The sequence below is a fragment of the Vicia villosa genome, linkage group LG2 (genome assembly GCF_029867415.1).
Source record: "Vicia villosa cultivar HV-30 ecotype Madison, WI linkage group LG2, Vvil1.0, whole genome shotgun sequence".
NCBI classification, from domain to species: Eukaryota; Viridiplantae; Streptophyta; class Magnoliopsida; order Fabales; family Fabaceae; genus Vicia; species Vicia villosa.
The window spans coordinates 222,852,631-222,875,852 of NC_081181.1; the positions used below are offsets into that span (position 1 = coordinate 222,852,631).

The 23,222-nt window shown below is 32.4% G+C and overlaps 1 protein-coding gene across 4 annotated transcripts; it reads right to left on the reverse strand.

Moving 5' to 3' along the window:
• Positions 1-647: 647 nt before the first annotated feature.
• Positions 648-5,673, reverse strand: LOC131654031 (B3 domain-containing protein REM23-like). 4 transcript variants are annotated; one of them, XR_009299187.1, is made up of 9 exons: positions 4,237-5,672; positions 3,785-4,145; positions 3,391-3,524; positions 3,028-3,301; positions 2,805-2,897; positions 2,512-2,596; positions 1,147-1,198; positions 979-1,012; positions 657-794 (listed from the first exon to the last, which is right to left on the reverse strand). XR_009299187.1 is itself a non-coding variant. In XM_058924428.1 (6 exons), the coding sequence occupies exons 1-6, from the start codon at positions 5,445-5,447 to the stop codon at positions 2,586-2,588; spliced, it is 927 nt and encodes a 308-aa protein (XP_058780411.1). In that variant the 5' UTR covers positions 5,448-5,673; the 3' UTR covers positions 2,370-2,585. The 4 variants fall into 4 exon arrangements, 2 of the variants coding, with proteins under 2 accessions (XP_058780411.1, XP_058780410.1); XR_009299186.1 differs by having other exon boundaries at positions 648-1,012; XM_058924428.1 differs by lacking the exons at positions 657-794; positions 979-1,012; positions 1,147-1,198 and having other exon boundaries at positions 2,370-2,596; positions 5,394-5,673.
• Between the last annotated feature and the right edge of the window lie 17,549 nt (positions 5,674-23,222).

Below are 23,222 nucleotides of genomic sequence, written 5' to 3' on the forward strand. Positions count from 1 at the left end.
TTTCATAAGATATCAAAGTTACCTAAGGCAATGACTTCCTCTTTTCTTGCGCCGATTCCTAAAGTTGAGAATCTTTAACGCCAAGACGATTATCGTCCCATTTGCTTGATAGGATGCTTGTATAAAGTGGTTTCCAAGATTCTAGCAGCAAGACTCAGCAGAGTGAACGGGAAGATTGTTTCCGAAACCCAAACATGTTTCCCCGGTAGGAAAATACTTGATGGCATTGTTGCAACTAATGAGTTGATTGACTTTGCGAGAAGAGAAAGAAGGAGCTGCATTATGTTTAAAGTCGATTTTTCTCAAGCTTATGATTGTGTTGATTGGAAATATTTGCGTGATGTCATGGTCAAAATGGGATTTGGTCAAAAATGGTTAAGCTGGTTGGAGGCTGGAATTTTTTCCAGCAGCATGTCTGTATTAGTTAATGGAAGCCCTACGGAAGAATTCTTAGTCAAGAGAGGATTGAGGCAGGGGGGTCCGCTATCGCCGTTTTTATTTGCAATTGCGGCGGAGGGTTTGGCAAGAATTGTAAAACATATTGCAAAGAGTGACATGGTTGATTTAGATCGACAATGTGAAGAAAATAATTATATATGCTCTAAATAAAACAATTGCAATGGTTTTATCTACATACCAATATTAACAAATCAATCGCATTTCATCGATTCCTACAAATTCAAGACATAAGAAGAGAGTACTAAATAACATTGTTCTACAAAATTTTAACCGTATTTTACATATGGATGCTTAAACAACAAATCATGTGAACATATGTAACCACAGTTATGCACCTGTAATCGATGACACCAACACATGTAGTTACATTCAAATACTTTACTTATGATAATCTTCTAGAGTGAAAGACAATTTATTACACATTGCAAAGAGTGACATGGTTGATTTAGATCGACAATGTGAAGAAAATAATTATATTATGCTCTAAATGAAACAATTTCAACAGTTTTATCTACGTACCAATATCAACAAATCAATCGCATTTCACTGATTCCTACAAATCCAAGACATAAGAAGAGAGTAATAAATAACATTGTTCTACAGAATTTTAACTGTATTTTACATAGCAATTTTGTATAAATCACTTCGCAGATGCCAAAAAATGACAAAGAAATAAAGGATATTTACCTGATTTACCACCACTGAGCACATTACTTACAGATGGCTGTACTCCATAGATCTAATAAGATTGAGAACATTTCAAAGGATTCATTATGAGTAAGTAACTTAACAACACAGTTTTGAACCGAAATAGTAACTTAAGATTTGTTCGTATATGGCATGAAAAATCGGTTATTAGTTATTACAGGGAACAAATGGCATGGAACAAAACTAATTCATAAAAAATACCATTAATAATTAGGCCCAAATCAAGTTTATATTTCAACAGTGTAAACACTCCATCTATAATCATCTCAATTGCATATTTTAATATATTTTTTCGTATGCAAAGCTTAGGTTAGCCTATTACAATGTTCATAATGCATTTAATGTTCATATATATTCATTGTATTCCTGTTTAAATCTTTACTTTTCTAATGCATATATATTCATTGTATTACTTTTCTAATGCATTTAATGTTCACCGATATTTATCGATTCTGGTCGATTTCCACAAATTCAATTAATAGTTTATCTGATCCAATAATCAAAATAGACCAGCGACTCCTTCGGTTCGGTCAGATTTTTAAAATATTACTTCTATTATTATCAATAAATAAAATATTATTTTTCACATGTTTGACTTTTCAAATTGTTAGTAAACACTATAGTGAAGATGCTTACCATTTCTCAACTATAGTAAACACTATATGTGTAATTATCTCTACACATTAAGTTTCCCATGTATTTCTATTCCCTCATATTATGTATATCATTTTCCAATAGAAATGTCTTAATTAAGGTCAAATATATTGTATATTGTCCAATTAAATATGGTATAATGGTCCAATTTGTCTAATATGGTCCTGCATATTCAATAGCAGGCTGCACTCTTAAAGGTCCAATGCATTAGTTTATAAAAAACTACATTTGTCATTAACTATGGATCATATCTAAAAGGAATTTAGTAGTTTTTTACTTAGCATATCATTGAACTCACTACTGAAAATATAGAAGTAGATATAATGTATAGAAGTATGCAAAATATTAAGTCTATTTTCTGTTAAACTTCAAAATAAGTTCATGCCATTTTTTAGCAAGCATATTGAGTCTGTTTTCTGTTGAAGTAAAAAACTATACATAATCCATGATGAAGTGAAAAACAGACTCTGCAAATATTGTACTAATGTACTACATATTTTTACCAAAACAAATTACCAAATTAGCAATAACCTAAGTAACAAAATATATAAATAAATAAAATACTAAAATCTTCAAATAGTCATGAACACAACACAGTAGCTAACATAAATTATTACAGTTCAAAGAACAACTATATTTAACTCTCTTGTTTAACTTGGAACAGACACTGAACTCCCAGCAAACAATTACCTTGATAGTGCAAGTCTTGTGCTACAACTCTCTTGTTAAGGTTGTTGCATTGAACTCCCAACAAATTTGGACCTTCACACCATATCTTAACAAAAATGAACAATTCATGTTATTTAAAATTCATGGGACTATTGGTCAAAAAAAAAATTCATGAGACTTTAAACTATTGATAAGTGTAGAGATCAAATCAAAAACTATTTGTACTTAAGACAACTATTTAAAATTACATATATCTAAGAAATCTTCACATTAATCAAATTTGATTTTTTTTTTTAATGAAATTAGAAGAATACCTTTGGAAACATGTTTTTTTGGGCGACCTCTACCTCTAGAACTTTCTCCAATGCTTTTTCTTTTTGGAATTGTATCATCACCCGAAGAGACACCTTTTTTTATATAATCAATGAAGAAAAAAATTAAGAAAAACTATTAATAAATATAAATGTAAGATGTTAATCAAATATCAATTCAAAAATATATTAGCCAATAAAAATAAAGTAAGTAAGAAAGAAAAACCTTGGAACTTCTTAGGTTTTGATTCCATTTTGGCTCGAGTAATAGCAATGGAAAATAAAAGTGGTTTGGATTGTGTCATCACAAATTTACAAATATCACCAATTTGTAAATTATATTTTTGTGAAAAATTCTTCCAACCATTTTGAAAAACCATTCCTTTGGCATTAGCATCAAACCTGAACCCCACTTCCATAGTCATGTCCTCCCCAACTTTCAAGATTGCAATTTCTTCCGTCTCTTTCAAATATTTTCTTGAAAACACATTTGGTATCCTCTGTTTCAATTCATGAACCATAGCTTATTAGTGATTAAAATATATAAATTAAAGCCAAAATTATAAGATATTTTAGATAGTATACATACCATACTATAATAATTGACATAAGTTGGTGTCAATGTGACTTCAAAATATGGAATCTCCTTATTAACTCTCCCATCATCAATATTTCCTATGTTTGAACATTTCTTGGCCTTCTTAATCACACCTTTGTTTCTACCTACAAAATAAAAAATAAATAAATTCATCATTTACAAGTTACTTTGTAACAGATTAAGAGTTCTGTTTGTGATTTGTTTATTCAATCATTTTATAGTTAAAAAAATATAATTATGAATAAATTAATGTTTAATAAGAAAAAAAACAAATGAAAAAAATTGAAATCATAACCTAACCAAAAAACAAAAAAAAGGGAATAATAAGAAGTTAAAATTATTAAGAAAATACGTTAAATTAAAAAAAGATATTACATAAACTCACTTGGATTCAAATCTGCAACTTTTCTTTTGCCATTTTTTCTCTTTTGAGTTTGTGTGCGTTCTTCACTCTCATCATCACTTAAATCAACAACTTCATCTAAACATTTGATATTTGAATAATTTATTTCTAAAGAATTTCTACCAAATATCTTTACTTTGAAATATGCTCCACCAGTATGTTTAAAAGTTAAGATATCTCCATATTTTAAACACTTTGCAAAATCTTTCCAATTTTTTTGAAACCAAACATCACCATCACGTTCTTCCCAGAATATTTTGTGTTGAACACCATTTGGAAGCCTAAAAAATATGGGATTTGAGGTTCCTTTCCAATATTTTTTCACATATATCTTTGGAAGTCTCTGCAACACATGAGTTCAAAACTTATAGAACAAAAAAAAAACAAAAAAAAAATGGTATACAATGCATCATATTTCTTTATAATATACTTACAAGAAGTTTACTCTCCATCATTATTACACGAAAATCTGGACGATATTGAGATATCATGATTCAAAGAATGTAGAGAGCAATGCAAATATCAATGTAGAATCACTTAAAATATATTTTGATTCACAGAATGTAGAATTTCTTTTTGAATGGTGATTCACAAAAATGAAATATGACTCCCTTAAAAAAAATTGACGTGTTTTCAATGAACCTACCAAACTTTGTATTTATGATGGTCTTACTACAAAGTGATGGGTGGCATTGATTGAAGAAGTTCCTATACATCATAAATTCAATTAATTATTATTGAAGAAATGGATAGTTGGGTGAGTGAGTGGGTGGGGTATACATTTAAAATATAGCATGCAATTAGGCAAGCTTTAATGAATACGTAAGTGTTTTGATAATTATAAAGAAAATATGGTTCAATTGTTCTGGTATAAATTGTAAGCTATTTTCATAGATAATCATGATTTTTTTAGATAAACCGTAAAGAACTCATGGTAATGGTTGTCGGGATCTCATTCTAACTCCCCAAATCTTACGATCTTATGCGCTGGCAACGTGCCACCGATTTAAGTGGCACAAAGATCTTGGATATGGCTGGAGCGTGAACTCCTAGAGAAAGATCTTTAAATCATGAGATCTTGGAATCAGCCTATAAACTGATCCATAATTAACCCTGACTATTGTGCACACATACTTTAGAGTTTTGGGACTTGCAATATTTTAAATGAGCTTTTGAGAGTTGTAAAATAAAGATTGTCCGCAAACAAAAGGCACGAGAACTCTGAGAATTTTGTATCGATTAATCATACAATGAATCGATTTCCTCCCTTCATCTATCTTTTCTATAAATTCAAATCAAATCCTTCTATTATGTTTTTTTTGTATAAAATATTTGCTATTGATGATTAAATTAATGAGAATTTTATGTTAAAGTAATTTTTTCTAGTTATTTCTATAATTTTGTCTATTTGTTGAGATCTTACGATCCGTGTTAAAATTTACGATTTACAATTTTTCTATACCTTAATGATCTTTATCGAGATCCCGATTTTGACAACCATGCCCCTGGGTATGTCATAAGTTATTTTCATTACACACTTATTCGGGTGCTTATGTAAGTAAGTTCAAATAAGATGCAAAATCAAACTTACTTGAGTGAGACACCCTTTCTTTGCTTTTGCATAGCTAATTGTAGTTCCAACCATCAGGGTACTAACCCCTGAGTATAACTGTATAACATTTCAATTCTATAAATCCACTAGTTCTCTACCATACTTCTGACTTCCATGCGTCTAAAAGTGAAATTATCAATGCCCAGAGTTCACAAAGAACTTGATGCTAATTTCTTTAAAATCACTATGTGAAACTATTTCCAATTAAAATTACATAATATATATTTAGAGTTTTGGGTTATAAAGTTGGATACACTAAACAGAAACAGGACAACCAAAACAAAACAAGAATTAACAAAAAAAAAAAATTGGGCAATCATAATGAGCAATTTGCAACTAAATTCACTAAGATGCAACACCTTGTTATTCTAATAATAATTCATGCAAATTGAAATTAAAAGCCACTAAAGAATACAATCATACATTCAAAATCCGATTTAAACCAGAAAATCAAACTAGAAAGTCAAAGCAGAAAATCCATTTTAACACATAAATTGTGAATAGCAATCCAATCCCAAAGTAAGCCTTAATGCTGGATTTCTAAAGAGGTATAGAGAGGAGAGAGTCCACTTCAAAAAGTGAAAATGTTGAATTGATTTGCTCTCTCACTCTCATTATCCATATCTTCATCATTAAGTTCATCACAAAATGTTGAATAAAGCATCTCAACATTAACCTTAATACTAGGATTGATTTATAATAATTAGAGATCAAGCATACCTTGATTGATACTAGATGAAACCCAAAATTATTTGTGGTTGGAACATCAAAGAGTGCACACTGACAAGGGCCTCCATTGGGATATCAGGTGAGAATCTCATCTTGACCCTCCATTAGATTGATTCTTCCTATGAGAGAAACAATATTAAGTTATTACAAAATATACATTGAAACTGGAAGATATAATCATGATACCACACAAGGTGTTGATTTTACATATAGAGAAAATCAAATCATGAATTATTCAGGACATTCCATAAGATAAAATGAAGAGGTAGCACATGCGTATTCAATAGCCTACATACCCACCACATCCACATAAAAAATAAAAGGTTTCTCAAACTAGCATTGATCTTACAAACAATGATGTATAGCAATATAGAATGAAAGAATTCATACATGATAGATTACTCATAGAAGTGTGATAGTAATATTTACTATTGTTGATCCCGGAATATTATTCAACCCATAATCATGCATGGAAACAATATGATATAGATAACTTTGCACATTTTCTAATGGCAAAAAGATCCACCATGATTCGCACCATATTCGTATGGATTAGAAAATCGGCTCAATCATATCCATTTTTAACAACTATTGAATGTGATTCACTAGTAATTCTACATCATCACTTAGTTAGGGATTCAATTCAGAAAAGCAGTTGTTGACCATGTCTTTCTGCTACCAGTTTAAGATTAAGCACCCACCCAAGTATAATTTACCGACATAATTTTGTGAAATTGTTTGGAAGACCTTACAAAAACAGTATATCACACATTGTTCATACTTCATTTTCAGCTTTTTTTTCATAAGTGTTTATGAAATATTGAACCTAATTGCTATCAAACCTAATTTTCTATCAAACCCTAATTTTACCTTAAAAATTGAAGTCGTGTTGAAGGGTTTTGAGTTCCAAGTCTCCTCTTGCGCTCCAATCTCTATAGTATGGTGACAGAGAAGTCTTTCTTGCGGACGATCCATTAGTACAGAGAAGAACAGAAGCAGATCGATGAATATGGAGAAGAAGAGAGGCAGAGATTATTGAATCTCAGAAAGATTGAAGATAACATAGGGTTTTCTGAATTTAGGAAGGGAAGGGTTACATCACGGTTCATTTTTTAATATGGGAGAATTTTATTAATACCTTCTTCTATTTTGAAATTTTAATATACATCTTCTAATAATCAGTTTAGACTTGGGCATTCAACCACTTATTACTAATTTCGTTCCTAAATATAAACACTTTGTAGATAAAACTATATTACTTAAGACCTAACCTAATAAAAAATAACTTTCATATAATTTGTAAATTAGAGGAAGTTTTATGTTGCAGGTTTGAGAGTCTCTTGTGTAGTTTTGAGTCACCCTTGTATCTTTTGGTACTTGTGGTAGACGTAATAGACTCACTCAGAAGCTTTGAGGTAATGAGTTGAGTGTTAGTCTCACTCTTGAAGCTTTTAAGCAAGAGATTTGAATGTTGTTCTTAGTTAGGGTGCTTAACAAAGTTCTTTTTATTGGAAAGTGTGATATTTCTATTTGGATTTCATTGGTCACAAAGTGTGTGATTGTTTTATCATTGCGATAATTGGAAGTGGGATGTCGACTTACCAGGTCTAGATGTCAATTTCTAGGCAGAAGTATGGCTGGGTAGTGATTAGGCGAGAAGTTTTTAACTGGGAATGTTTAGGATTTGAACTAATACTGCTAATAGTGGATTTTCTTCCTGACTTGGTAGCCTCATATTAGGTGTTGTTGCACTGAACTAGGTTAACAACTTATTATGTTATTTTTCATTATGCAATTTTATAAGTATCAAATTCAGTTTGATGTATCTGCTCAGTTTGGAGACAGATGTCGTAACATCTGTCTTGACATTGTTATAATATAAAGACATAAGTATTAACATGTTTTGCCTGTACCAGAAATTTTAATTGGTATCAGAACAGGCACCCTAGTCTAGTGGGTGAGCTTCAGGGAGTATTTTTCTGGTACTACTATTTTTCTCAGTTTGGAGACCCGATGTTGTATGATCCCGTATAGTACTTCTCGCTCGACATGTTTCTCTAGTTGATAGGACATTTTATTCTACACAACTAGAGATATTAGTAGAAAAAAATGGCGTTAGTCAGTGGAATCTGCAAGCACAACAAAACTGAGAAATCAATTTCTCAACCACTCAATTTGATGTCAAGACATTATGTCATACATCTCTTCAAAACCTACCAATCCAGCTAAGAACTTCCCACAAAAGTATATTAGCATATAGAGTTAAGTAGCACATGGTGCATAATGCTAAAAAAATCTTGGGTATTAAACCCTTACAAAATCATAACACAATAAACAAACCACATACAAAGATATCACATGGAATCCTGAAGGTTCGCACTGAACATTTGAGAGTTTCTAAAGTTCACCCAATTCTCATCAGCTTCAGAGTTAGACTCATGAACATGAGCGAGATTCTTCTTATTGGTCACAAAAATATTCCTTGTTGAAGAAAATCCATTCATTGATCCAACAGGTGCTTCTTCCTTGGAGTCACCCTTCTTCACATCAGGATTCTTGACCTTCTTTCCCGACTTGGCTTCCATCACATGTAGATACACTTAAATTCCCGGGTCAAATGGATAAACTTGATTGTAACAAGTGACCACACACAGAGAGTATTTTAATAAAACTATATTTTCCCTTATTACTCATGCACCAATCACGTTGGGGGAGAGACAATGTTTTGGTCTCCTTTATCTTTCTTCAATGTTTGACTGCATCCCAGCCAGCAATATGATTTTCAGTATTCACATGCTCAAGGGATATGACTTTGTCTTCAACTAGGTCTCTAATAAAATGGTGCCCCATGTCAATGTGCTTAGTGTTAATGTGTTAAATAGGATTTTTGGAGATATTTATAGCACTCAAGTTATCCCAGAATAATGTCATGACGTCTTGTGTGAAATTGTATTGAAACTACATTTGCTTCATCCATAAAAGTTGAGAACAGCTGTAACATCCCGAAAATTCGTATTTATTAATTTAACTAAGTTTTAAATTAATTATTCGAAATTAGCATTTTATTGGAATTATTTGGAAATTATAAAATGTTAGTCGTTGGGCCAAGCGGTGGAGTTAGTAATGTGGGGGTGCTAATTGAGGGAGCTCATTACTAATTTATTTTATGTTTTCATAAAATAAAGGAAAATAAGAGAAAGGGAGTTGGAACGTGAAAAGAGAAGCTGTGAGAGGGAGAGCTGAAGAACCTGAAAGAGAACCAAAGAGGAAGAGGACCAAATCAAGAACTTGGCTAAGGTAAGGGGGACTTATCTAGTTAACATCTATTATCGGGGTAGGGGTTGATAGTACATAATAGGTGTATAATTCGTATCGATTGAGTCATATGATAGATTTAGAGATTTGGAACAATTGAATGATAATTGGTCATCTTGTTGAAATCTATGATGTTAGTGTTGTTATGACTTCAATTGATGCTTGTTATGTGTTTTATGATGTGTATGGTGTGTTGTGTGTGAGTTTTGATTCCTTAAATTCGTTCTGGTGGAATTAGAATGGAATTGAAATGATTAGAATGTTGTAAATCTGCATTTTTGGGGTTACAGGTACGCAATAATCAGTTACTGAGGGTAGGGTAACCGATTACCGCTGTGTGAAAAGGCAAAGATTGCTGGCTGGGAGTCGGTAATCAGTTACTGAAAGGGGGGGGGGTAACCGATTACCCATACAAAAAATAGAAATATGAGTTTCGTAAGACGTGGTAACCGGTTACTGGCCTTTGGGTAACCGATTACCACTGATGGTTTTTGAAAAATGAAGTATTTTGTAAAACTCATAACTTTTGAACCGTTGGTCCATTTCGTGTGTCGTTCGAGCTAAACGAACCTTGTGAAATAATCTATGTGATGATTAATGATGTGATTATGATTGAATGATGCATATATGTAAACATGCTTTGATGATGATGATGATTATGATGAATTGAGTATTTGATGATGTTACTCATAGACTTGACGATGGTATAAGTATGTTCATATGTGTTTGCATTTATTCATATTCATTGTTGAGGTTGTATCCATGATGATGTGTTGGATCAGTGAAGGGCATGATTCCCATTGTTTGGAATTTGTGCTGGCAGGGCCGTATCTTGATGATGTTGGATCGGTCATGGGTTATTCCCATTTGATGATGTTGGTACCACATGCATAGTGTCAGTTCATTCATATGCATGTTTTTATAAAATGATTGGATGTTTTTCCAGTGTTATGAATATTGATGATGTGTTGGTTGTTTACAATGATGAAACTTGTCTCAAGGTCTGTTTATGATACAATTGGGTGAATGATGCGACTATGATGTGTTATTGCTTTATAACTCTATAACATTTGTTAATTATGATGAGACTCACTCTTACATGTTGTCATTTTCAGATTGAGGATATCGGCTGTTCGACTCGGTGAGGATTAGCTCATGAGTCAGTGTGTTTAGTCTAGCGTTCGGTGTCATGCTCTGATATTTGTAACACTGGGGACGCGATGTTTAGAGTTTATATTTTATAACTCTGGTTATTATTTGATGTTTGAAGGATAAAGTTTTAGAGATGTTAAACTTAATCCGTGTGATTTTAATTTCCGCTGTGTTAACATGAAGTGTTTTAATTTTTATGATGATTGCCTCAGTGAATGCATGACATAGCTGTACGATGTTTAATTAATTTTTTAATTGTGGCACCCTTGTTTTCATGTACTCTGAATAATTATATATAATTGCCGCGGGGTTTTAGAAGGGTGTTACAACAGCTGCTACATGCTACTATGTACTTAGCTTCGGCAGTGGAAAGAGATACACAATTCTTCTTCTTGTTGAACCATGAGATCATATTGTATCAATGAAATATCTTAAGTTAATTGGCTTAAAATCTCATGATTGTCATGTCTTGATGCAAAAACTTCTAACCGTTGCTATCCGTGGACGACATACGAAATTTCTAATTATTCCTTTTATACAAAAGCAAAAGATGATCGTAGTACAATACAAAATAATGGGGTTATGGTTGAGGCCGAATCAATGTATTTCTCTAGTTCGAAAGATAAGAATCCTATTTTGGGAAGGCATATGGGAAAATTAACATGACTGTATTTTATATTCTTCATTCACAATTTATTGTATGTTATAATTTCCAATGATGCTATTTTCTAACAACTATTATTATTTGAAATTATAGGTGTTTAAAGTTTATACACCAAGAGACAAGACACCAAGATCACAATATAGTATTATTTGATTTAATGACGTGTATATTGTAGGTTGTTTTGTCTCATTGTAGGTTATTTGATTTTGATGTAATATATAATTTTTTGGTTCCTAATGGAATTGTGTCATTGATGTAATAGAATTCTTGGTCTAATTCAATTCACAAATGGGTGTATTGTTGTTTCTATTATGATATGATTATTCAGTTTAAAAAATTGGGAATTCTGTAAAATTAAAAAATCTATTTAAAAAATACATAATATCACAACGATTTTTAATTCAATCGTTGTTATAAGTAAAGTGCTATCCAAAATAATAAAAATCCTAGAATTTGTTTTTTGTAGTAGTGATAAAATCAAATGATTACACCAATTTTAGAAGAACTTGAAGGAAAAGTAGGTCGATTATGTTTAGAAAATTGGACAACTTCATATTTAAAAGTCTTAACACCGTTTTAAAAATAGGGAAGGAAGCATACACTTCATTAATGAAAGAAAAAAAGGATAACCAAGACACTTATGTTGGGGCCATATTTAAAAGGCAGAAAATTTCTCTAATTGAGATTAAAGTAATGAAAATAACACTTTCTAATCAGTTAGTGCATCAGATAGATGATACAACCCCTCATGTTCCTTAACAACTCCAATCACATTCTTATTGTAAGATCCTACAATGTATAATGAGAATCAAAGAATATAACTAAACAATTAATATCCTATGTAAGCTTACAAATAAATATATGGTTGTTAGATGGATCTGGAACTTAAACCGCGTCTTTCAATTTAAATGATTGAAGATCAATGTCTCAACTACCATCAACTCGAGTTTGAGAACCATTTGTAATAATAATACACAGAATGTAAGAAGAAGAAATATTCTTCAACAAAATGTTGAGAATCAAATGTTATGTGATGGGTGCAACCAGAGTCAAGGAGCCAAGCATTATTGAAGCTAGTAAACAACATTAAAGGCAAAATTCAAAATAAATATATCTTAGACCATATTGGTCGATACTTGCTAAGTGTCTTCTCAAGAGAATAAGAAGAAGGTGAAGAAGAAAATCCAAGTAGATAGTAGCAAAGAGAGACACAACCTTCATTCCAATTTTCCAATGGGAAGAGAAGAAAATCTAAAAATTGGATGGACAATATCAGGCTTGAAAAACGTCGACGGAATGAAAATTACTTTCCTGCTGAATAGTACTGACGCACGAATAATGATCGCGAATGAACAAATATTGTTGTGTGAATAACGAATGAAAATTACTTTCCTGCTGAGCAATACTAACATATGAACCGAGATCGCAAATGAACAAAACCTAGACGTGGTTAGTTATCGCAAATAAATACTCCCTCTGTTCCTTTTTAAGTGTCGTTTTAGCAAAAAGCTCTTCAACCAAGATAGTGGATTATTAGAGTTAATTTTTCTATTATACCCTTATTTAATTTTCTCTTTCCAAATAAATTCAATCATACATTCTCTTTTTCCAATAACTAATTGAAAAATTTAAGGTAGAGTTATTGAGAAAATAAGGGTATAAATGACAAATTATAACATTAAATTATAAAACGACACTTAAATAGGAACAAAAAAATTCTTCTAAAACGACACTTAAAAAGGAACGGAGGGAGTAGTACTTACACGTAAACAATTGCGACATAATGAATAATACTACCTCTGGTCTTTAAATACTTTGTTATCATCAAAACCTAAGGGATATGGCACAACTAATTTTGTTCCAACAATCTCCTTCTTTTTTATGATGACAAACACAAGTATTTAAGAATAATGATTGTTGATTATTAACCAGGTGACTTCAAAATCCGAGGTTTCTAAGCTCCCCCTAAGTATGATAGTCCTAAGGGTGAGATTTGTAAGCCCCCCAAGTCATATCCAGTATATTAAATTTATCTTTAAAGCACAAAACCAAATCTTCAGATTGTAAGCAATCAAATTCTCAATCTATCATATTCATATGCTTAAATACTTATTATTACTCCCCCTTTTTTCATCAACAAAAGGTATATAAGAAGGAAATAAGAAAAAATTCATTAACCACAAAAGAAAATAGCCATATTTGTCAAAACGTGTTAAAATATAAAATAAAAAATAATGAAAAGGTTTGCAAAATCCTAAAGCCTAGGGTTTATGCTTCAAAAGATCCACAATAGCTTTGAGATCATAACCCATTTCATATTGCCTTGCAATCATAGTCTTCATGTGAACATCCATCTCTTATTGCTTAGCAACCATGACTTATTGAGTGTCGGCAACAGAAGCCAATTTATCTTCCAAGTTATCATGCTTCTAACTTGAGATTATTGAACTATTTATTTTGAAATTATCCTGTTAAACTTGTTTGAGATTATCTGCTACGTATTTGGGAAAAAGTTTTTGAGAAGTATGTTTGTTTTGAAAGAGATGTGTGACACCCTTAGTGATTAAATGTATATTATTCGTGTGATTTTAATTAAATAAGAGTAATGGATTTTTAGAGTGTTAGATATTGTGAGCTTTCAACAAAAATAACATGTTTGCTATATCATAAGATCGTGAGTATTGTTTAAATGTTCTTCATTCCTAAGAACAAAGTTTAAAATAAACGAGCACATGTCATATGATCAATCTAGTCGATTCTGTGAGTAACCAAAGATTCTTGTTTTTAGAGGACTAGCGTTTGTTTACCAATTTTCAAGGTAAACAAATTGGCACACCCGGTGGGACTTGTTCTTCAATTACAAATATTTGTTCTTGTAAAAATTTTAACAAATTTTTTTCATTATTTTTTAATATTTTACTTCTTTGCATGAGACTTAGAAGTGGCAAATTAACCACAAATAACGAAGAAATACCTAAAAGAAGATACGTTAGGAAAATGACAAGTCAAAGTCAGCCAGGTAATCAAAATCCCCCTAACAATAATGAAGTGCCACACCACCAGTTTTTTCGACAGGGGGAACTACTGTCTCAGCGCCTATTTCAGACGTTATACCGTCCTCAACAAATTCGACACAAATGTAGTTGAACGCTCAAACTAGGCCTATTTCGACTTGCATAGGACCACATGGTCCACCAGTGAACCCCCCCAAGAAATGTTTCCCAAAGGCCCCTATGGCCTCCTAGTTTTACTTTGCCTTTAAATGGTCGTGAATAGGTTTATGGCATGCCAAATACCTAAGAGAAGATACGTTAGGAAAATGACAAGTCAAAGTCAGCCAGGTAATCAAAACCCCCTAACAATAATAAAGTGCCACCACCAGTTTTTTCGACAAGGGGAACTACGGTCTCAACGCCTATTTCAAACGTTATACCCTCCTCAACAAATTCGACACCAATGTAGTTGAACGCTCAAACTGGGCCTATTTTGACTTGCATAGGACCACATGGTCCAACAGTGAACCCCCCAGGAAATGTTTCCCAAAGGCCCCTATGGCCTCCTAGTTTTACTTTGCCTTTAAATGGTCGTGAATAGGTTTATGGCATGCCAAATCCCTAAGAGAAGATACGTTGGGAAAATGACAAGTCAAAGTCAGCTAGGTAATCTAAATCCCCCTAACAATAATGAAGTGTCTCCTAGTTTTTCCCTTCTCATCTCATTCGTAAGCCTTAGCAATTCTTTCATTTATTTTTTATTCATCATTTAAATGTTGTTTTACCAAACACGTAGGGATTATTAGGGCATTCAGTTATCATTTCATCAGCCAATATCAACGTAGTGATTTTAATTAGACATGAAAACAAAACCTAGAGTTCTTTAAACACTAAAAAATAGTAGTGTTAATAAAACTTTTTAGACATAATGTAACAACTCAGTAATTCAACACAGATGAAAACATGAAATACTCAAGTTGTATTCAATAAACTTTGGAATAGAATAGTACAATAAAGATAATTGTTAGAATGATAAAGAAAAGGTAAGGAAGGATAACAATGCTATAGCCTAAGTAGATAAATTAAATCACATTTGTTTGAAAGAGAAAGAATATAAATGGTTGAGATAAAAAAGTGAATAATAAAAAATAATAATATAATAAATAGAATATAAATGGTTGAGATAAAAAAGAGAAAGAATATAAATGATTGAGATAAAAAAGGGAATAATAAAAAATAATACTATAATAAATAGATAAACTAAATTGATGAAATAGATTTTTAGTTATTATAATTTAATGTGATGAAAAATTTATTTACTGATCAATTAATCAATTTAATAATAATAAATTGATATGTCAATTTTTTTTTGAGGTGAACGTGGGTTAAATAAAAGGAGTATAATTAGTTGAGATGAAAAAAGAAATATAGAATGGGAGTGTAAGTAGTTGAGATAAAAAAGAATATAAAATGACTCCATTAAATAATAAATTAATTTAGATAGTTTTTTTTTTTGATAAAACAACGTCTTAAAATTTTCATATTTTTAATGCAACATTTTTAAGAATATAAAAATTTTAAATTGCTACTTACATTAAATATATATATTTTTTTAATATCAAATTTTTTAAAATATGTTGTGAAAAATAATTAAGTTAAGAATATCAAAATTTTAAATTATTACTTACATTAAATATATAATATTTTTTAATATCAAAGTTTTTTTAAATATGTTGTTAAAAATAATTAAGTGATTTCAAATATTCAGCTATTTATAAAATATAATTTGAGAGAAAGAATATAGAATATAAATTAAATCGTGATTTTAAACATTGAGCTATTTATAAAATATAAATGAAATATAAATGGTTGAAATAAAAAAGAGAAAGAATATAAATGATTGATATAAAAAAAAGAATAATAAAAATAATAATATAATAAATAAATAAATTAAATTGATAAAATAGATTTTTAATTATTATAATTAAATGGGATGAAAAATTTATTTACTAATCAATTAATCAATTTAATACCTTAGTACACGAACTTTAATCTGCCAATTCAGTTTTGGAGGGACGATGTCGGAAATCATACTGATACATAGTGTCATTCTGCATAAAGTGCAAAAGAAAAAATTTAGACAATTAATCGATATAGAGGAAGTCAAAACGTGAAAATATATTTGGGTTAAGAACTCCCAATGGACGTTTTCATTAGGGGTGTAAGCGGATCAAAAAAATCCAATTAAACCGACAATCCAAACCAAACCAAACCGAAATTAAACCGATTATTATTGGTTTGGTTCAAAAACCGAACCAAACCAATAAAAACCGATGTGGTTTGGTTCGGTTCTCGGATTTAGTTTTTAGGAACCGCCAATCCGATGAACCGAACCAATGGAAATAATGACGCTCTAAATATTTTATTCTACCCATCATTAAACTAAAATTTTTTATCGGTCCAACCATTATCTATCTTTGTTTACACTTCCTTCCTTTAAGAAAAACACGCATCTAGAATCAAACTCTAAAGCATAGACAGTAGAAACCATAAGTCACAAAAGTTATGCTTTCATAGAACTGCTGCTCTTGCTACCCACAACTATTGTTCCTTTCACTACCGTCATTATGATATGTTATGGTCGTCTTCTTCGTGTTCAAGTTCTCTTTGTTAATTTTCATATATTTTTGTACCTTTTTTTTCTTCTTTTTCTTCATCAAAACTCATTTAGATCTTGTTACAAAATAGTTTTGATGTGTGTTTGAGGTGTGAAACATGTTAATGAATGTGCGTTTTGTTATATTCTATATGTTAAGCTTTGAAATCCCTTTCCAACTTTCTGATACTAAGTGTTAACTTTTAGATTTGATAGGAAACTTATTTCATGATGCAATGGAAATCATGTCACTATTTCGTATGGAATAAGAGCAACTTGTAATTTGTTTGAACAAATATAGCATGAAACATATTATTTTAAAAAATAATAGTATAAAATACACCAAAAAATACGATAATGGAGAATATACAGATGAATATAATGTTTTAAAAAATAATAGTATAAAATACACCAAAAAACACGATAATGGAGAATATACAGATGAATATAATATTTTAAAAAATAAACATTGTAAACCGATCAACCAAACCAAACCAAACCGAACCAAACCGATTAGTTTGGTTCGGTTCCATTTTTGAAAAATGTTGAAAACCGAACCAAACCAAACCGATGGAAATATCATTGGTTCGGACCTTTTTTCAACCAAAAACCGGTCCAAACCGATCCGATTACACCCCTAGTTTTCATTACCTATAGTTTGAAAAACATTGATGTAACCTTTCTGTTCAGAATTTGGAGAATATAGAAAAAATGTGGAGGTTGGATCTATTTGTACTAAAATCATGATAGGGTTAGATTCAAATAATGAGGGAGAAGGTAAAGTATGCAAACTTTAGGGTTTTTCGTTCAATGAATCATTTGAGCAATAAGTGCATATATCTTATGTTTTTACTAAAAATTAATTAAAAAGAAATAATATGGTTAAGATTAAAAAGGAAATACATAACAACTTATTGGATTGTACATTCCAAACAAATGTTACACGTATTAGTAAAAAGAAAAACACAATCTATTATAATAATTCCTAATTAAATTGTATTTATTGAGTAGAAAAATAAATAAATGATTGATTGATTAGTAAATAAATTATTAAATTCATAAATAAATAAGTGATTGATTGATCTGTATCAATATCAAAAAGGAAATATAGAATTGGAGTGTAAGTAGTTGAGATAAAAAAAGGAATATAAAATGGTCCATTAAATAACAAATTAATTTAGATAGTTTTTTTTTTTGATAAAACAACGTCTTAAAATTTTCATATTTTTAATACAACATTTTTAAGAATATAAAAATTTTAAATTGCTACTTACATTTTTTTTTTTGACAAACAGAAACTCAATTCATTTCATTATATAGTAAAGATTCAATACAAGGAGGAATCGTGTAAAATAAACTACGCCTAGTCCAAGAATCGGCCGCTTTTGCTAACGTATGCGCAACCGAATTCGCTTGGCGTTTTACAAACTTTACCTCAAAGTTAGGAAAAGAGAGTAACAAAGACTTAATAGATGCGATAATAAAACTAAACTCAGAAGTACCAATATGGTTGGATCGAATAGCATTAGTCACGTTTTGGGAATCACTCTCAAAGATAACATGATCCAAACCTAAATCAATAGCATTAAGCATAGCTTCCTTGAGTGCCAAAGCTTCCATGTCCAAAACGGGAGAAATACCAACCTCCCATGCCGCTCCTGCAAACACAAACGATCCCATGCTATTCCTCACGCACCAGCCCCGATTCGAGGTCCCACGGATATTATTAAAACCTGCATCCACATTACATTTAAACATTCCGAACGGAGGTGGGATCCAAGAAGTAATTTGCACCTGATCATGAGCCCGAGGGACACTTTCCTGAGCCATATGCCATTCCTGCCAACTAGCTAGAGCATGCAAACCGAGTTTGGAATAATTCTCACTCTCATTATTCCAAATCATATTATTCCTGTTCCTCCACAACACCTCAATCATAACCGCAACCCTCCCTGCCGTCATACTATCCTCGCGGCTAAAAACATCTAGCAACAAAGAAGAAGCATTATCAAAAGTAGCTACCCGAGGGTCAATAACATTTGAAAGGCCGGCTATTCTCCAACACCTGTTAGTAACCTCACAACCAAACAGAACATGCCAGGTATCCTCCATCTGATTCTCACAAAAGGGGCACGAAGCCGGACAAGAGACATAATGTTGACGAAGTCTAACGCGAGTTGGTAGGCAGCCCCTACAAATTCTCCACATTAAATGTTTAACCCTTGGAGAGGCCTTAATATTCCAAAGACTACACCAGTCCCCATCCACTCTATTGAAACTCGCCCGACCCTGTTCTTTCCTCCACAACTTATACCCCGACCGCACACTATAGCAACCACTAGTCTCATGCTTCCAAATCCACTTATCTTCAACCACATCTTCAACTAACGGAACATGCATAATAATCTCAGCCACAGCAGGATCAAACAGGTCTCTAACAATATGAATATCCCAATATTTTCCATTAGAAGATAAGAGATCATGAACCGAAAGATCATACGCACCTTGTCTTTGAGGTCCATGAACACACCCTTCAACTTTACCCCTAAGCCAAGGTGCAAACATCACCGGAATGTTCCTACCATCACCAATACTCCACCTGCAACCAAGAGTCAAAACTTTCCTAGCTAGCCAGATACTACGCCAAGCAAAACTAGGATTATTCCCAAGAGTAGCATCTAAAAAAGACATTCTAGGAAAGTACCTTGCTTTATAACATCGAGCAACTAGTGATTGAGGTTTTGATAAGAGATGCTAACCCCTCTTCGCAACCATAGCCATATTGAACGCCCTTAAATCTTGGAACCCAAGCCCTCCATCTTTCTTAGGCCCCGTCAATTTATCCCACGCCATCCACCTGATACCCCTATTATTTTGGCCACCACTCCACCAAAACGAATTCAACATTTTTTCAATATCATCCACAATCCCGTCTGGTAGGATAAAAAGGCTCATGACATAAGACGGAATCGCCTGAAGCACTGATTTTATCATAACCTTTTTCCCCGCTCTAGATAGAGGTCTACTCCGCCACGAGTTTATCTTCCTCCAAATCCGATCCTTCACAAAAGCAAAAATTTCCTTTTTACGTCGCCCTATAAGAGAAGGGAGACCTAAATAAGTTCCTGTACCCAACACATGCCTCACCCCCATAATGTTAGCAAGATCAATCTGGGCTGGACTACTAAGATTCCTGCTGAAAAACACCTCTGCCTTTGTCAGGTTAATCTCTTGTCCAGAAGCATCAGCATACAAATTAAGGATCCCCATTAAATTATTAACCTCATTCAAGTTGGCCCTGCAAAATAAAAAACAATCGTCAGCAAAAAGTAGGTGAGACACACTAGGTGCCCCCTACAGATCTGGACTCCATGAATGTCTCCTCGAGCTACGGCTCCTTTAATAAGAGTCGAAAGGCCCTCAGTAATAAGAATAAAGAGATACGGGGAAAGAGGATCCCCCTGTCTCTGTTTACGGTGATTTCCGGTAAACAACCGCTAGTCTTCCAAACTATAATAAATATGATTTGGTTACTTGCAGGATCGACTAGATTGATCCTAGGACACATAGTCAAGAAGATTGTTATCAATGTTTATTCGAACCATATTCATTATTTGTCTCCTTCAATAAGCGTTGTTCAATTAACAGGACAAATAGTCTTGACAATCACTTTGTTATATATAAATGTGACTTCAACGAAGTGACATGACATAAAAAATTAAAAGGACAATTGAAACGTAAAGAATCTTAAACTGCAGAAATATAAAAGACTTTGAAAGTAAATAGCATGAAAGTAAATTTGAAAGTAAATGACGTTAAAGTAAGGATGCAGAAACGTAAATGGCAGGAAATAAACGAAATGCAGTAATTCTGAAAGATAAAAACAAAAAGATAATACACATGTATTAAAATGGTGGTGTCATACGTACATTTTCTCAGCGAACTCTTTCTCTTAACGCTTGATACTTGAGTAAATATGTGAGTGATTTGTATAAAATGAACACACAGAATCCTAACACTAAGACTCCTATTTATACTAGTTTCAACCTTAACGGTCCTATACTAATCTGCTGCCACGTTTCTCATCAGAACTTCCAGCGAAGCCATCTGTTGTTGAACGGTTACGAAACCGTCTTCGAATTTCAAATCTTCCCGCCTGAGTCCATCTTCGACGCGTGGCAGTGCATTAAACAAACACTACTAAAAAAACACGCTAAGTAGTAATACTTGAATACATATTCTATGAATTTTGTCTAAGTCCCGAAGACATATGCTTTCATTAATCTTTCATCGTTCACTTATCTTCATCGAACTTAGAAGTCTTTATTTTTCGAAGCATGACCATCAGTAGCCATTCTTTTACTTTTTAAGGGATGGCCATCAGTAACCATCTTTCCTTCGATTCTCAACTCCTTTGAAGGATAAACAACATAAAACGAAATCTTCAGCTAACAAATTGCCCCCAATAAATGCCTGTTTCGAGAATCAACAGAAATAGGCGTTTCTTGTCATTATAAGATTTCGTTTTTATGATCCTTGAAAGTTCCAAGACTGCTGACTAGCGTCATAATCACTGATAACACTGTTTCCGAAACGTCTTGTCATTTTCAAAGATGTCTTCTCATAACCTAAATTCCCACGTTTTAACCTTACTTCCTGATCATTACTCCTACATACTAGGAGTGAAGCTAACTCATTCAACCGCCGTTGGATTAAATCACCAACCGCCACGTGTCTCTCGTGCTTTACCCAAAAGATTTAAAAAGGTTTCCGTTAAACCTTTAAATACTTGATCTTATGCCTCTATACCGCCTTTCATTCGTCTTCTTCACCAAAAAAAAAAAAAATTGATACATCTTCACTCTTTTTAGAATCTTGTTCTTTTAATCAAAAAAATTTCTTCATGGCTTCATCTTCAAATGTTCTTCAACCCGCTTTGAAGCTTCAATCAACAACACGTTCTGGGGAACGAGAGTTCGTTCCAAACCCTAACACTGAAGAAATACGCGCTATTTACGCTTCCCAGGTAATCATTCCCTTTGAACTCTCTGAAAAAACTCTTGCCTTTATGGGTCCGTTACCGAGTGAAAGTATCCAATCTATGAATAAATTTTTTCCTGCTTACTACAAGATGTTGAAAGTATTTGTGGGTAAATATTTTCGGTAATATATCGTATCCACAGGGATTGGTTAATATCACTGCCGTTCTATAGTTGTTTATTTTGAGTTAAGAAATTTGGTTTGGTTTGTTTTATACTAATAATAATATCAAAAGCAAATAATAAAATAAAAGCAAGTAAAGGACTTTGTGTTAACAATTAAAGAAAGATGTTGAGTCTTTAGGGTTCATCAACCTAATCCTATACAATTATCAATTAATTCTCAATAGAACAATCCTTTGAATCATTATCTTCACTTATCCTCAAACAAGATTCCATGTCTGCAAATCAAATTAGATAACTTTTACCGGTATGAGATTCGATCTCTCCAAATCACAATAACGATAATAGTAATTAAGAACGATAATTATGAAAACCCAATTACAATTCCATCTCTGCAAAGTGCAATTGAATCAATATAGTAACCTAGGGCAAAAGTTAAATCCTTTCTTTCGATCAAAGATTCAACAATGATGTAAATTAAAAGCAAGGTTTCTTATTGATAATAAATTCAAACAATTGTTCACAGGAATTAATCAATGGTAATGTATATTCATAGGTTAACTACTACCTTAGACTCAACAAGAGGGATTTAGCTCTCCATAGACATGAAGAACATACAAGAATCAATGGAGGAATTCATCTTCATCAATAGAATGTCTTCGATTGGTAAAGAATCCACCTTCAATTGTTGTTCTCAGCTTCAGAATCAGATAGCTCTCCTAATTTCGCTCCCACAAAGTATATCACCACTTGGAAAACTAGGGCTTTAAAACAGAACTTTTGGGCTTTTAACGCCGAGGCCGCGGCGCGGCAACGGGCTGGCGCGGCGCGCCCCTCAAACAGAAGTATTTTCGCGGCGCAAGGAAGAACTCTCGCGGCGCGACCTTTGCAGAAACCAACTTTTTCCTTTGCCTTTGAGACTTCAAGCTCTCTATCCTCCTCATGTTCTTCTTAAGTTCCAATTTAGCTCAAAACCTGCAACAATAACACCCACAAGTGATTCGATTTGCTTTATACATGAACTAAACTTATTCAGTTCAATTCTTCATAAAAACCTATGGATTCATCACATTTTGCATTGGTTTGGAGACTAAATCACTTCTATTAACACATGAATTTACCATTAATTTACTCCTA

Bases quoted from the DNA above. Each gene is read 5' to 3' on its own strand.
- LOC131654031 (XM_058924427.1), bottom strand. From the start codon at position 4,293: ATGATATCTCAATATCGTCCAGATTTTCGTGTAATAATGATGGAGAGT. The intron at 3,525-3,784 runs GTGAGTTTATGT...TTTATTTTGTAG, and splicing joins AGTTGCAGATTTGAATCCAA to GTAGAAACAAAGGTGTGATT. The intron at 2,898-3,027 runs GTTTTTCTTTCT...ATATAAAAAAAG, and splicing joins AAAACCTAAGAAGTTCCAAG to GTGTCTCTTCGGGTGATGAT.